Below are 16,780 nucleotides of genomic sequence, written 5' to 3' on the forward strand. Positions count from 1 at the left end.
CACACAGTACCAGGAATCATGGCCTAGCCAAATTGATACACACATTTTTTGGGACATAATTCAAACCATGACAATCTCTCTCCTCTTTTTCTGAGATTCTTATTTGGACATACTGAGTGATGTCTCATACTTGGAGGCTGTGTTCATCTTTCATTAATCTTTTTTCTCCCTGTTCTTCAGATTGAATAATTTGTATTGCTCTATCATCAGGGTCACTGATTCCTTCTTCTACCATTTAGTGAGTTTTTCATTTCGGTTATTGTAATATCCAACGTCAGAATTTCCATTTTGTTTTATAATTTCTGTCTCTTTATCGAGTGTCTGTATTTGTTGAATCATTGTCATCATATGTTTCTGTAATTTTTAAAACACAATTTCATTCATTTCTTTGAACATATCTATAATGACTATTTTGAAGTCTTCATTTGCTAAATCTAACATCTGGGAACATTCAGAGGCATTTCTATTAACTACCTTTTTTTCCCTAAGTATGAGTCACATTTTGTTTCTTTGCATGTCTTGTAAATTTTTGTCGACTAACGGACATTTAAGGCAATATATTGATGCAGCTCTAGATTCTGACTTTCCCCCCCTGAATGTTGTTGCTTTGTTTGCTCATTTGTTTAGTAACGTGCCTGGACGGCATCTCTGAAATCTCTCTCCCACAGTGTGACTGCTGATGTGTCTGCACTTTTGATTTGTCTTTATTTTTAAACCTGGTTTTCTAGAGTTGTTGCCTCTGTGTCTGCATAGTGTAGTGTTCAGCCAAAGATTGGTCAGAGGTTGTACTTAAACCCTTTGAGCCGCTAAGGCTCCATTCTTTGCTGATGGATATATGTGTGGTTTGTGGAGCGTAATCGTGCTCTAGGCTTTTTTCAGTTCTGTCTCAGCTTGTACGGTCCTCTTCCCTTGTTTACCTGTCCTGTGTTTGTGCATGATCCTGTCAGCCAGGGATGTGTGAGTAGCTTAGGCCTGCTCTGGTCTCTGTTGTGTGTATTCACAGCCTTCATTCCACCTGAAATATGTGGAGAGCTTTTCAGGCCCCCCGTAGCTGTTTAGCTGGAGCCCTGGTGGCACTGTGGTTAAGTGTTTGGCTGCTAACCAAAAGGTCAGCAGTTTGAACCCACCAACCACTCCATGGGAGAAAGATGCAACAGTCTGTTTCTGTAAGGATTACAGCCTTCGGACCCTATGGAGCAGTTCTCCTCTGTCCCAAAGGGTCGCTATGAGTAGGAATTGACTTGACAGCAGTGGGTTTGTTTTTGTTTTTGTTTTTTTTATTATAGCTGTCTTACTTCGTGGAACTCCCTGTTAAATCTCTGACTAGTCTGTAGGTCTTCTGCTTGCCTCAGATTGAATAGCAACCTCAGGCTAGCAAAACCACTGACCCTCCCTGTTCAGGTGCCTTTGACATCACTACTCTGAATGACAACACTCCAAACCAAATGAGTCCCTCTGGCAGCAGCAGTGAAACTGCTGGTTACTTCTGAGCTTGTAGAACTAGGCTGGGAGCTGGAAGAGCAGCTCCTGGCAAGAGCATCACAGACTATGCTGGTCTTACCTGAAGTCCAGCAGTTTTCATGAATAAACACTTCTCAGTTCGTTCTATGTCTTTGGTTAATTTTCAGAGCACTGAAATGCTTGTTTATTGACTGTTTTGTCCAGCTTTATAGTGGCTTTTTAAGGAGAGAATTTGTAGACCTCCTTGCCAGAAGTTGGAAGTTCCCTAGGCATTGTTTAAATATTTAGGTGATTCTGATATGTAGCCAGGGTTGAGAATCATAACACCAAGGATTCTCCAAGCTCTAAAAACATACACATAAAATCATTGCATAGTAAAGTTTTTGCCACACTGAATTTCTAAAAAACTCTTTTATGTCTTTGCTATTATAAACAAGGACCTAATTTTAAAACTGGCTCTAAAGAGAGGCTAGAATACAGACCCTGAAAACTTGGGCTTGGTATGATATTATTTTATGTTCAGCTTAGTTGGCTAGCATCCATTTCCTGAAACAGCTTCTAATCTAATGTTTCCTGTTTGGAAAGCTTCCTAAGAAGTACCTGTACTGTGCTCAGAGATTGTCTGGGATCTCTGTGCTTGATGTATTCCTAACTCAGAGAGGATATTATTTATTGCTGACATGTCAGAGGAAACTAAATTGAGAACATTGGGTTATTACAGAACATTAGCTGACTATATTTTTTTATGCTTCTCTAGAAAGACTGTCAATCATGTTTTGGGGATATAAATTATTGTTCAGTTCTAGACGCCATCGTATAATGAAGTAACATGAGTAAAGGTGTGCTGGACTCCTAAATCAATAGTGGGCAAGAATAGCATAAAGAAGAGACTAATAGATCAGTCTTAGTTAAGAGAATGTAAAGGCATTGATATTTTAAATAAAATGCTAGTGAACTGAATGTAGGAGTAAGAGCCATATTAACACTTTGGGTGTATTTTCATTCATTTTTCTGGACTAGTGATTCTCCAAGTGTGGTCCAGGGATCCCAGGACCCTTTTAGGAGGGTCTTGAGGTCAAGACTAGTTTTATAATAGTACTCAGATGTTATTTGGTTATTTGCTTTTTTCACTGTCGTAGGAGATAGCAGAAGCAGATGTGAGAATCCAGCTGTATTCTGTCAAACCAGGCGTTAAGAGATTTGAGCAAATGCACAATAATGCCACCTCCCACTAAATTTCTTGTTTTGGAAAATGTAGTTATTTTTCATAAAATGTTACTTATGTAAACATGCAACAGGTCTATCGTTTTTAAGTGAATTTTATATAAATATTTTTAAAGTTTGTTGCTTTTAATTTCTAATTGGTAGATGTTGATAGGTTTAATCCACATAAAATGTCTTTGGTGTCCTTTAATTTTGAAGAGTATAAAAGGGTTCAGAGACAAAAGTTTAAGAACTGCTGTACCAAATTTATTTATATATATATATGCTTCTTCAAAGCCAGCTAGGAGAGTGTCCAGAGAGTGCTACCAAGACAGAGTCCTATATAGTGTAACATAATTCTGAAAGTGACATCTGTCACCTTTGCTGTATTCTCTTGGTTAGAAGCAAGTCAGAGTTTCCACCTGCACTCAGAAGGGAGGAGATTGTACTTGGGTGTAAATACTAGAAGACGAGGGTCACTCTTGAGTCTATCTGCTGCAGTATCTTAGATTTATAAAATGGTCCAGTGGATCCGTATGGTAATTGCAAGATAGAATGAGTTTTATTCTTCTTTAAAAAATAAATTTTCTCTTTATTCTTTGGAAGACCTCTAAGAGAGAGTAAACATCTTGAACTATCAGTCATTACAAATAGTTAGAAGTGTTCAAAAAGAAACTAAAAAACTAAATTTGGGTCTTATGGACCCAGATGATATACTAAGGGTTAAAAAGGAGTAGAATGGGATGGGAAATAAAGGTAAAATCCGGATAATCTGTGTCCTCACCTAGATATCATGACGAATGTGCTTGGGTCTGCACTCACCTTCTGCGTCTGACAAGTCACACAAGGAAGGACTGAATTGTAGTTCAGCATCCTCACTGTTGTCAGACCTTTACCCAGACCCTCATTTACTTTTTTATATAGTCGGAGGCTTTTGGGGTTCAGTACGTCCCTCTTATAAAACAGTAGGGTCAGTCTGTTCAATTCCTGTAGTAATAGTGGGAGTCCTACAGCCTAGAAGCACTAATTGGTATTAGAAAGGGTACCTACTGTGATTTCAGACTAAGGTGGGAGCAGGGTGAGGGGGGTGAACCAGTTAAACCATTTAATTGAAGGAAAAAATCCTCACTAATTTGAAGCAAAGAAAACAGAAAGATGGGAATATTGGTGGTGAAGGAGAGGGGTAAAAGTAATACGAAAGAAGAAAAATCAGGTGAGAGAAGTAAGTGGTTGAAAATGAAGACCAAAAAGGAGGACAGAAGAGACTGAAAAGGATATTAGAAGACTATTAGGAAAGAAACATAGAAAATAAGGGACAAGAGGAAGGTGAGGAGAGGGAAGAAGAAAGCATGAAACAGGTCAGAAAGGAATAACCAGATATCGCCGGGGAAGATACAGGTAATAGGAGGGCACTGCGTCCGTCAGTAGAGCTGCTCCCCCGTCAGTAGAGCTGCTCCCCGGTCAGTGTGCTGCTCTTTAGAGAAAGAGCGTTCTGATGGAGAGTGACATGCTCTGTCTTGAGGAATTCTTCATAGGAAAATACATAGCATTATATCTCTTAGGATACATTTTCTTTTTTTTTAATTTTCCTTTGGGAACAAAGCAACACTTTTATGGGAAAATATCTGCTAATAAGTTTAAGTACTTAAGGAAAATCATTTCTAACCATCTGATAATTTTTACTCCAAGCCCGGTATGGCTCATTGAATTTCAAAAAATCAGATTAGATGAAATAATTGTCAATATGTTTTAAAAGTAAAGAACTGTTATAAACATATAAAGTATATGCTAATGAGTATTATGTTAAGTTATATAATCTATTTATTTTTTTACCTTTCTCATTTCACTATGATAATGGACTTTGGTACTTTATGATAAACTGCTTAAAAAAAAAAAAGATTGTCCTTTCCCAAAGAAGATACAGGAAAATGTTTGCTGCTGTTTAGATGAGGCAGATATTTCTAGAATGTATACATGTCGCATTGTTTGACTGCCTGAAAACAGTACTTTATAAGGCCAGTGCACAGATTTTAACTCATTAAACCTTTACTTGAAAGTTTGTTTTGAATGACACTGTTAATGATTATGTTACGCAGAGGACAACCGGGGAAATAGTGATTGTGTTCTAGAAAACTTTTCAACCATAGCATATCTTGTCCTCACTAGCAGGATCCTGTTTTGTAAGTATAGTTAAAACATTTTGTAAGGGAACAGATGAATTATATTTTTTGTTTTAATCTAAATAAAGTATATGGTTCTATATATAAACGAGCCTGGTTTTTCCCTTTGATCTTAGAAGGGTGGAAGTCTTTTCTTAAGCTTTGCCTGTGTGGTGGATCCTGACTGGAATACTCTAAAAACAGGGAATGATCTTGATAACTCCTCTTGATAACTCTTAAAAGAGACCTCGAAATAGACGTCCAGTGGATACTTTGAAACTCTTCTCTGCCCTAAGTATAATCTTGAGGACTGTGACCCTAAACATCTTACTGAATACCTCCTGTCTCTGGATCCCTTAACATGGAGGCTGGAGGAGAAGGAGCTAATAGAGAAGAACTACATGAATTTCCAGACTGCTGAGACTAGACCTACTCTGAGGACAGTGTTGGCTACCTCAGTGCTACTCAATAGGTAGTCCTTGAACTAGCAGCATCAGTATCGCCTTGGAGCTTGTTAGAAATTCTCAGGCCCCACATCAGACCTACTGAATCAAACTCTCTGGAGATGGGTCCAGAAATGTGTGTTTTAACAAGCCCTTCCAGGTGATTCTTAGGCATGATCAAGTTTGAGAAACAATAGAATTCTCAGTCCTGTTTGTCATTTTTAGCTAACCATTCTAAATAGAATTGTCTGCTCTGATTCTGCACTTTGAACTTATTTCATCTGGACTGCTGGTCATGGTGTCTTTTGTCTTCTGTAGGCTCTAGTTCTCCTAACCTGCCTCCTGCATCCAGGTCCTTTCATTTCTTCTTTATGTTCAAGAGGTTTATAAGTGGGAACTTGTCTGTAATTTCATCTGGCCTTCTATTTTAAAGTGGTTGTATAAAGAGTAACAAATATGAAGTAAAGTGTTTTTGAAAGAATAACTTTCTGTAAGGTAAGGGTTGTTGAACTTTTTACTGAATTTATTACTGAAGGAGTTCCTCATTCATATTTTTTAAAAATATCTTTTTATCTGTGTGAAATAGTTCAGTGTAGTACTAAAGAAGAATAGAAGGGATAGCCCGGTTGACTTATCAGTGTTCTTTCTAGTGCCGGATTATTTGGTAAGTGGGTTGCATTTTTAAAAGGTAACTTTGATTTCAACATCAAAAGACAGTTTATAATGTTAGCTGATAGAATTCGGTAGTATCCCCCATGTCTTGTTAACAAGAAGGTACTGTTGTTTAAAAATGAAATTTTCTCTTCTGTTATTACGTAGTACACATTGGGTTTAGTTGGTAGTAATTTTTTGTGTTAATTTTTCATCAGTATTGTTTAAAAAATTTTTTAAATTAAAATGTTGAGTCCAAAGCTGTTATTTAAAACATTAAACCATATGAAATTTCCATTTTTTGCCAAAAATGATCAAATATCTGCAAAATATCTCAGCATAGATGAATCTGGAGGGCATTATGCTGAATGAAATAAGTCAATCTCAAATATATGAGACCACCATTATAAAAACCCAAGAAAAGGTTTACACACAGAAAAAAAAAATCTTTGATGGTTATGAGGGAGGGGAATGGGGAGGGGAAATCACTAACTAGATAGTATACAAGTTAACTCAGGTGAAGGGAACGATAACACAAAATATAGGGGGAGGCAGCACAACTTGACCAAGACAAAGTCATAGAAGCTTCCTAGACACACCCAAACACCTTGAGGGACTGAGTTACTGGGGCTGAGGGCTGGGAATCATGGTATCGGGGGACATCTAGGTCAATTGGCATAACATAGTTCATAAAGAAAATGTTCTACATCCTACTTTGGTGAGCAGTGTCTGGGGTCTTAAGAGCTTTTGAGTGGCCATCTTAGATACATCTATTGGTCCCATCCTGTCCAGAGCAAAAGAGAATGAAAAAAAAACAAAGACACAAGGGAAATATTAGTCTAAAGGACTAATGGACCACATGAACCACATTGTCCACCAGCCTGAACCCAGAAGAACTACATGGTACCTGGCTACCACCACAGTCTGCTCTGACAGGGATCACAATAGAGGGTCCCAGACGGAGCGGGAGAAAAATATAGAACAAAATTCAAATTCACAAAAAAAGACCAGACTTACTGGTCTGACAGAGATGGGAGGAACTCGCAAGACTATGGCCCCTGGACACCCTACTAACTCAGAACTGAAGCCACTCCCGAAGTCCACCTTTCATCCAAAGATTAGACAGACCTATAAAACAAATAGCACACATGAGGAGTGTGTTTCTTAGTTCAAACAAGTATATGAGACCAAATGGGCATCACCTGCTCAAAAGCATAGATGAGAAGCCAGGAAGGGACAGGAAAACTGGAAGAATGGACACGGAGAACCCAGGGTGGACAGGGAAAGGGAAAGAGGGCTGACACATTGCAGGGATGGCGTCCAACGTCACAAAACAATTTGTGTGTACATTTTTGAATGAAAAACTAACTTGTACTGTAAACTTTCACCTAAAACGTTGTAAATTTTTTTAAAAAAGATCAAATATCAGTAGTTTTCATACGGTTCGATCTAATGTCTTTGAAAGCATCAAGGTACTCTTTACCTTGGAAAACTGATCTGATTATTTGAGTTGAAGGAATTAGTGGTTTCTTTGGAAATTTTGGATTTTGTAGAATCTTAGGTTCACATAATATGATTTGTATTTTCATTGTCTAATCTGGATATATAATTTTCTACCAAAAAAAAAAAAAAAGTTAGATTCTGTCTACAATGAAAACAGACAAGCAAACAAACAAACAGGTTCTTCCTGGTCAATTTCCTCACAGTTTTCTACCATGTTCCTCCAAAGAAACAGACTGAAATGATTCAAAGAAAAGCAAAAAACAGGAATTTTGCTGTTAATGTTGAAAATAGGAAATTATCAACCCCATATCACTAATTTGGAGGAATTTTTGTCTAAAATGTTAAAGTTTGAACTAAATTTCTGGACGCTGATGCACTACTCTCCTCAAGAGAACAGTGTAGTGTTGTGGAAAATATAAATAGAGAAATTTCTAGGAAAAAAGTCTTTAGTAACCATCAGTTTGGAGGGATTTGATGGATGACAGGCTGCAAGGAAGGGCTTGGGAAGACCAGAACTTTCTACTTAGAAGAGCCAGCAGCATTCTGTGGTATTCACAGCAGGACTAGCTGAGGGCCTGACCACACATAGGTATCATTTTTTACTGACTGACTTATCTTTCTAAAAGCTGTATGGACCTGTTTGGATGTTGTGGAGAACACTTGTGGAGGCAGAAGGAGGGAGGGTATGAGAGAGATGGGAAACAACCTGTTCGGAGTCCTTTCATAGCTGTGGGCTTTGGACTAAGAGTAGCAACAGAATTTGGGCCTGAAAGAAAATACTTGTTACCTTACCCAACAGTCCATGGCCCAAGGGATCTTTTTTAATTTGTTGCTGTTGTTGAGAACATACACAGCAAAACTAACCAATTCCAACTGTTTCTACATGTACCATTTAGTGACACTGATTACATTCTTTGAGCTGTGCAACCATTCTTAACCTTGTTTTCTGAGTTGTTCCTCCTCCATTAACATAAACTCACTGCCCCTAAGATTCCTCCTATCTAATCTTTCAAGTTGCTGTTGTCACTTTGATCCTGTATAGGTTGTTCTTAAAAGAGTATAATGCTCAAGGCAGACATTCTTTACTAGTTAAGCTAGACTATTGTTTGGTTTTAAGAAGAGTTCAGGGGATAATAAAGATTATCTCAGGGCAGTAGTTTCAAGGGTTCATCCAGCTTCGATGGCTCCAGAAAGTCTGGAGTCCATGAGAATTTGAAATTCTGTTCTGCATTCTCCCACTTTTGATCAGGTTTCTTCTATAGACTCTTTCATCAAAATGTTCAGTAATGGTAGCCAGGTACCTTCTGGTTCTTCTGGTCTCATGGCCAAGGAGGCAGTTGTTCATGGAGGCCATTAGCTACACATTCCATATCCTCTTTCTGTTCCTGACTCTCCTTCTTCCTCTGTTGCTCTAGGTGAATAGAGACCAATTGCCATGCCTTGGATGGTTGCTTGCAAGCTTTTAAGACCTCAGACCTTACAACCAGGAGATAGAACAGAAGCACTCAACATGTTATTAGGCCAATTAACTGACATGTCCCATGAAACCAAGGGATCTTTTCTACTCTGACTTTTCAAAAGCGCGCCCAGTTCACTTCAAAGTAAGGGGAGCATTTTGGAATTAGGGGTGGAGGTGTTTCTCCAGTGGAACTGGGTAGTCTTCCCACTTGGTGGAGCTGGTCTCTGGGAGGGTGGTTTCTAAAAATACCAAAAACATGCCCTCAGATCCATGTGTTTCCTTTATCTTGGAAGGACTGCTGAAAGACTGAACCTATATATGCCACCTAATCCACCTGCTTACTTTTTAAAATTCAGACGAAGAGTTGCAAAGATAGTACAAATAACTCATCTGTACATTTCACCTAGTGTGAATCTTTTGCCTCCCCTGCCTTCACAGTGGTGTCCACTGCTGCTGCCTTCTCCTTCTCCTCTTCATCCTTCTTCCCTTTCTCTCTATGTATGTGTGTGTATATAAGGTATATATGCTTAATATATAGATTGATTTCTTTTCAGAACTATTTAAGAGTAAATTGTAGGTATCATGCCTCCTTACCCCCAAATAATTCCGTATGTGTTTCCTAAGAACAGGATGGACTCTGAGATTACACAGTACAGATATCCAGTTGAGGAAACTTAACACTGACACAGTATTATCTCATCTGTGGTCTGTATTCTAGGAGCAGTTCTGCGCTGCAGCACATGGGGTCCCCATGAGGCGTAATTGACTTGAAGGCAGCGGGTTTATTTTTTTTGGTAATGTCCTTTATAGCATTTATTTTTTCTGGTCCAGGGTCCAATTCAGGATTGTGCTTTGCATTTAAATGTCATGTCTTTTTAGTCTCTTAATCTGGGGCAGCTCCTCATCCTTTGTCTTTGATGACCTTGACATTTTTCAAAGTACAAGGCATTTGTACATTGTCCCTCAATTTGGGTGTGTCTGTTTCCTTGGGATTAGATTCAGATGATGCGTTTTTGGCAGGACTCTCACATGAATGAGGCCTGTCCTCAGCATGACATCAGGAAGTACGTGGTGGCTCTCCTGTCATTGCTGATGTGAACTTTTATCACTTGATCAAGACGATATCTCCCAGCTCTCTCCACTGTAAAATTATCATTTTCACACTGTAATTAATAATTTGAGCAGAGATCCCTTGAGATGATATAAATATCCTGTTCCTCATCAAACTTCCCCCTACCAGTTATAGCATCCATTTTTCTTTCTTGCTTGAATTGGTTATTACTATGATGATTGCAAAATAGTGATTTTTTAACTGTCTTCACTCCTTCTATATTTATTAGTTGGCATTCTACTCTAACAAAGACATTTCCCTCATCTGTTTATTTACTGTTGATATGGATTTATGGATTCTTATTTTATTCAGTAGATGATAATCCATTTTTAACATTGTCTGTTTTGGTACATAAATTGTCTCAAACTTGACCTCAAGTAGCCTCCTGTGCCCTTTGACACATCCCATAATTTTTTTTGAGCATTTCCTTACTTGCTGACATAGACTGTTCCGGGTTCATCTTAAAGTTTCTTGCCCAAGTCGTGGAATCAGTTATTTCTCCAAAGAGTTCTGTTTTTTTTTAGTGGCAAATAGTGTTTAGAAACCAAGATCTAGGTACTTCTTAACTGTGAAGGGGACTACTGTAATGTGTCCATAAAGAGAGAGAAACTCAAAGGACAATTCACTCATGCTATTTCTGGACACAGTAGGCTTAGACCGATCTGCCTTTGCCCACGCTATCAGGATGAGGCAAGCCGCACTGTTTTAATCTCTATAATCTCATACTATACTCTGATCTCGGAACAAATTCCCCTGTATTATTTTCTAGATTTTTCTTGCCCATTTTTAAGCATTATTTTTTCTAGGTGAATTTTAGAATCACATATCAAATTCCATTAAAAAATCCCATTGTTATTTTAAAAGGTATTGAATTGAATTATTTATTAGGGTAGGATTCATCTTTTTATAAGATTGAGTCTTCCCATTCAGGAGTAAGTGATGTTTTAATTTTTTATTCTTTTATGTGCTTCTGTAAAAGGCTTGTCGTTTTCTTCACATAAATCTTGTGTGTTTCTTGTTATAATTGCTTGTTATAGTTTTTGTTGCAGTTGTGAATAGTACCTTTTAAACCTTTTTGATTGTGAATTTGCACATACAGAATAGTTCCCAAAGCTTGGGAGTGTGGTAATGCATTTCATTTACTCACAGGGAGAACTCTGCGGGCGCCTGAAGCTCCCCGTATACTCTTTCCTCACCACAGCCCCTTTCTTCTTTCCACCTTCCCAAGCCGTCACATTTAGGAGAATACAGCGCCTTACGTGGCTCTCTGTTTAATGGGGGGAAGCATGACGGTGAGCCAGAGACTTTGTTTCCCCTGACGCAAAATTCTGAAGAGATATTTACGGAGTCGGCCTTTATATAAGGAACAAGGAGCACTATAACTGACAGTGTCTTCAAGACCAGCGTCGAAACATGCAGATTCATTTTTCATATAGTTGTTTCTTACTGAGTCTATCCTTGAATAAAGCAGAGATCATAGTGGTAAATAAAAAAATAGCCTTGCTAAGGTTTTGTTTAGTTTAGATATCAAAATAGTAGCCTAAACTTACCTAGCTTGACATAGAAGTTGAAGACCATTGGTGTGGTTTCTCTTAACTTAATGAGGTGGTGTTCATCCCGCTTGGACTGCTGATCCAGAGAGATGCCGGGTGTCTCTTCTCCCACTTGTGCTTACAGAGTGGCATCCAGTTCTGTCTTTGGTTCTCTTCTCCCTGGGCTCTTTGTCTCTTAGTGGTCTCATTTCTACTCTTTGTCACTAAACTTGCTTAGTCACTAAATTTGTCTTCATAAAATGCACATTTATTTCCAAGTGAAATAAAATGAATGATTTTTAACTAGGGCCATTTTATATCTAACTGATTGTGTTTTTGGGGATCAGAGATTTGGCCAAAGTCTAGCCTAGGGAAATCTTAGGATAGAAGTACAGAGGAAACATTTAGCTTATGAAAATTAATGATTATGCTATAAAATGTCATATATACTGTATATGTATTAATCATCAGTTTCTGCCTCATCTCTTTATCTGCTTGATACAAATAGAGTTTTATACATTGCATTTAACCACTACCCAGGTCAGTGGGTTGTTTGTACCTTTTAAGAAATGATGTTAGTATTTTGCTTGATGTGTTAATTCTAAAAACTTTGTATTTTTTCCTCCGCACCTTTGAATTTCTGAAGTGCTATGTGGAGAGTGCTCGCATTCTTAAAATTTTAAGAATACTAAGTTACTGGTTGTTTTGTTATATAAGAAGTCTTTTTTTTTAGTTTTCAATTCTGTATCAATGAATAAATATTTTCTTGTGAAAATGTGTCTTTAATTATAATTTCCAATCTCTTACAATTCTGTTTTGATTATGCCATTATTTTGGTTTTGAGTTTTGCTTTGTTTCCCAGAAAAGGAATACACTAAGAACTTCTTTGTTTTGGTTCTAGAAAAACTGATTGCTTATCAACGAGAGTTTCTTGCTTTGAAAGAACGTCTTCGAATAGCTGAGCATAGAATCTCACAGCGTTCTTCTGAGTTAAACAGCATTGTACAGCAGTTCAGACGTATAGGAGCAGAAGCAAATGGAAGTAAGGATGCAGTGCATAAATTTTCAGGTAAAATGGTTTTTTGGTATTATAAAAAATTATATTTTCAAAGAACTGTATGGAATATTATATTTGAAAGTTGTATAGAGTAGCTTATCAGCCAGCATTTGTTACCCTTTTTAGTGAATCTAGTAATTAGAGAGGAAAATCACCACCCCAAACTGACTGTTATGCTAAACAATGAAACAATTTTTATTAAGTGCCAAATCTGATTAAGCTGAATTACAGTTGTGTAGGTTTCATTGACAACAGTGGAAAACCTGCATCTTTTGAAAACATCCAAAGTGAGATTAAAATTAAACTTTGTGTTTATACATGTTGATTTTTTGACTTCTGTGTGGACTTCAGGTGGACTTTGGAGAATCTTTGGGCTGTTAAAAACAAGTAGAGCTCTTACATCTGATTTACAGTAGAAAGAATACATAGTTTCATAATGGTTACTCTGGGGATTGTCTGGCCTGTTTCTTCTCTGAGCACTTCAGTCAGAATAGGTGAATGAACGCCAGTTGTCTCTTTGTTTCTGTTCTGTTCTTAGTCGGATGATTAAATTGATAATATCATCCGTTGCCTCAAAGTCTGCATAATCTTTCTAGAATAATTTACTTTCTCATTTAACGTCACCTATTTTAATTTTTTTTACTAGTGATTCCTCTCAAGATCCAGTGCCTTACCTTCTTTTTCAAGTTGCATGCTCCTTGCGTCCCCTCCTGATTACAAAGTTTGAATGAGGTCCCAGTAGCATTTAAAATTACGGAGTGGTACAGATGAGGAGAAAACAAACCACCCGTAAGCCTGCTGCCAAGTGATCTCTGTTACCGTTTGTTTCCTTCTAGCCTTTTTCTATGTATATTTTCTTCAAAATTGTGATTGTGTGTTGCGGCCTGATTTTTACTCTTAGTATTATACTGTGAGCATTTCACCAGTCATTAAATATTCTTCAAAAATACCATTTTTAATGACTGCATAATATGCCAGCTAAGCACATACCATAATATATTAAATATTTTTCTGTGATTAGGCAAATGGGTGTTTTCCTGGCATTTTGTTTTTTCTCCCTCTTCCCTCAGTGTATAACTCTGTGATGAGCATCTTTGTGTATAAATCTGACCACATTTCTGGCAACTCTTAAGTTCTCCTCCCCAGCTTGTGACTTTCTTGGAAACGGTCTATGTTTTGGTAACTATTGATTCCTGAACACGCGGCACAGTGGCTGGAACACAGGACAGAATTTTTTAGGTTTTTTTGATGTTGTTCTGAATGGTTGAAACCTTTATCACCATGATTTAATATTGCTGTATAATCTGCTAATTTGCTAGGTAGAAATTGGTATTTTGTCATTTGTAATTGCTTCCTCATTCATGAGGTTACACTTTATTTTCCTGTATTACAGTCATCTGCATTTCTTCTGTGAATTTCTGGTTCTTGCCATTATTGTAAATGGAATTTTCGTATTATTTTTGTATGAAGTCATTATTGAGGCACTAAATCCTTACTGCCAACGTCCTTATTTAAAAGGTTAAGTTCTAGTTCCATGGCATTTTGAAACAATGTTTCTTAAACTACTGAGTTTTTCTCTTATATTAAGTGATTCATTGGTTACTCTAATGAAAACTGAAACTATTTGAAAGTTATGATCTATATTAAAACATTCTCAACTTGTACTGTTTAAATTATTTGAATTTTTCAGAAAAAAAAAATCTCTACATATCTTCCATGTGACATTTTGGTAAAATGTAATAGCATAATGAAAGTGAAAGTTATTGGTGGTCGCTGTGCTTATCATTGCATTTTCATAAACGGATACCCTGCTTAGAGTCTGTTCAGTAGAGCTTGAGTTCTGACCCATCACAAAGGTGAACGACTGCTGCTCCACCTTCTCACGGTCCTCTGGAAGGACCTCCTTGGCTTCATGCTGACTATCCACATCATGACTGTAACTCTCGGCTCACAAAAACATCATTTTCCTTTTAAGGTGGCAAAATCATAACTTTCATTTTAAATGCTGATCTCATTCACTAAAATATGAAAGTAGGAAAGAAAATTTTCTTTAGTTGTAGTTCTCTTAAATTTTTATAGCTATGTTTGTAAAATCAGCCACTTCTGTAAGGTAAGGTGTTCCTGTGTATTAATTATACTTTGTATTTCAGATACTACCCTAAAGCTGTTAAAGGAGTTAACAAGCAAAAAATCTCTTCAAGTGCCAAGTATTTATTATCATTTGCCTCATTTATTGCAAAATGAAGGCAGCCTCCAGCCTGCTGTGCAGATTGGCAGCGGAAGAACAGGAGGTATGTCTGTTTTGTTTCTCGGTCGGGTTGTGCCATGGTCTTAGTTGTGTTTTGGAGTAATTCATTGACCACTGGAAGTGTGGCAGGTCAGAGGAGGCCATTTCACTCTTTATCTGTGCACAGTAACTTAGGACTATTCTAAAGTGCACGTGGAAAGCAGGTGGACGTTCTTCTCTAGACCAGAGACACAGAGCTGAAAAGGATCTTGAGAAATCTAGTTCAGGCCCCATCTCCCGGCAGGCAAATGTTTAAACCTTTGTAATTTTTCTATTTTAAAGATTTGGGAGGTGGAAGGACTACATTTTTTTCCCCTGCTATCCTCTTTCAGCAATAATAGCTTACAGTCATGTGAAGAAGTTTTTCTCACGTCTGCCCTTACTTTTTCTTAGAGAAATGTGAGTATATAGCCACTCTTACTTAACCTTTCATGCAATAATAGATGCTTTTTTCTAATACACCCAAAAATAATTTATAGGATTTTTTTTCGCATCTTGTCAGAGCCACTACTGCTTCTTGGTTTTCCTTGTAGGACCTGTTTACCATTCTTTAATAATTTTTATTTCTCTGTTTGGCTTTGTTCATTTTTTCCTTGAAGGTTTTAAAATGCAGAGACCAAAATAATATTGTATTCTCTAACAAGTCTTTAACAAGTAACAGAATGATTACTTCATAGATATTGGAATCCAGTTGTGTTAATGTTTTTAAAAAGCTGATTTCGTCCACTTCTGAAGTCCTGGAGTCAAGGTATCAGCAGGGCTGCACTCCTTCTGGAAGCTCTAGGGAAGAATCTCGTTCCCTGCCTTTTTCTAGCTTCCAGAAGCCACCTACAGTCTTTGACTGTGGTCCCTTCCTTCATCGTCAAAGGGTTGTTGTTGTTGGTAGTTGTCACAAAGTCAATTTCGACTCAGAATGTCCCCATGTGACAGAGTAGAACTGCCCCATGGGCTTTTCTAGGCTGTAATCTTTACGGGAGCAGATCGCCTGGACTTTCTCCCGTGGGGCAGCTGGTGGGTTCGAACTGCCCACCTTTTGTTTTGCAACTGAGCACTTAACCTCTGTGCCATCAGGGCCCCTTCTTCAAAGCATAGCATCTTCACATCTGTCTCTGACTCTGCTTGCATCATCACATCTTCTCTCACTCTGACCCTCCTGCTTTCCTCTTAGAAGGACCTTTGTGATAATACATTGGGCCTGCCTGGATGATCCAGGATAGTTTTCCCATCTTAAGATCCTTAATTTAATCATATCTGTAAAGTCCCTTTTTCCACATAAGGTCACATATTCATAGGTTTTGGGGATTAGGGTGTGGACATCTTTAGGGAGGCCATTGTTCTGTCTACCACAATGAGAGAAAAGAGTATTTCAGAAAATAAGAAGAGTACTACAAAAGTCCCTTGACAGGAGGAGCATGAAATGTTCTAGAAAATGAAAGAAGGCCACTGTCGTGTAGAGTCAGGGGGAGAATGCAACAAGATGAGGCTGCAGATGTGAGTTGGAACCAGACAATGCCGGGCCTTGTAGGCCATGTATAGGATTTCAGTTTTTATCTAACAGCAGTAAGAAGCCACTGAAGTATTTCAAGCAGGGCTTATTAAGAATGACTCTGTAAGATTTAAATTTTGCCAAGATCACACTGGCTGCAGTGGGCAGAATGATCGAGGATGTGGGAGGAAGTGCAGATGTGGAAGGACCAGTTACGGTTCTGTTTTAGTAATTCATTTGTGAGAAGAGGAACGTGGACTCTAGTGGTAGCAAAGATGGAAAGAAGAAGACGGATCTAAAAGTTGTTTGGAATGTGTGGGAACGTACATGGGAGGACATGAAAGCTTCCTAGGAAAGCGGGAAAAAAAGAAATAATAGTGATTGATGGTTCAGTCAAATTATAAGCACCATGAGGCAGGGATTTGATC

General features: G+C 37.9%; 1 protein-coding gene across 3 annotated transcripts in view; it reads left to right on the top strand.

The window, feature by feature from the left end:
- The window catches only part of MGAT4A (alpha-1,3-mannosyl-glycoprotein 4-beta-N-acetylglucosaminyltransferase A), a 76,091-nt gene that overhangs the window by 20,282 nt on the left and 39,029 nt on the right, over window positions 1–16,780 (top strand). For all 3 annotated transcript variants that reach the window (XM_023734120.1, XM_023734116.1, XM_004369325.2), the window contains 2 exons: window positions 12,424–12,591; window positions 14,730–14,870. In XM_023734120.1, the coding sequence (XP_023589888.1) occupies window positions 12,424–12,591; window positions 14,730–14,870 (309 nt within the window). The remainder of the gene's footprint in view (window positions 1–12,423; window positions 12,592–14,729; window positions 14,871–16,780) is intronic.

Source organism: Trichechus manatus, unplaced genomic scaffold (assembly GCF_000243295.1).
Source record: "Trichechus manatus latirostris isolate Lorelei unplaced genomic scaffold, TriManLat1.0 scaffold00004, whole genome shotgun sequence".
Lineage (NCBI taxonomy): Eukaryota > Metazoa > Chordata > Mammalia > Sirenia > Trichechidae > Trichechus > Trichechus manatus.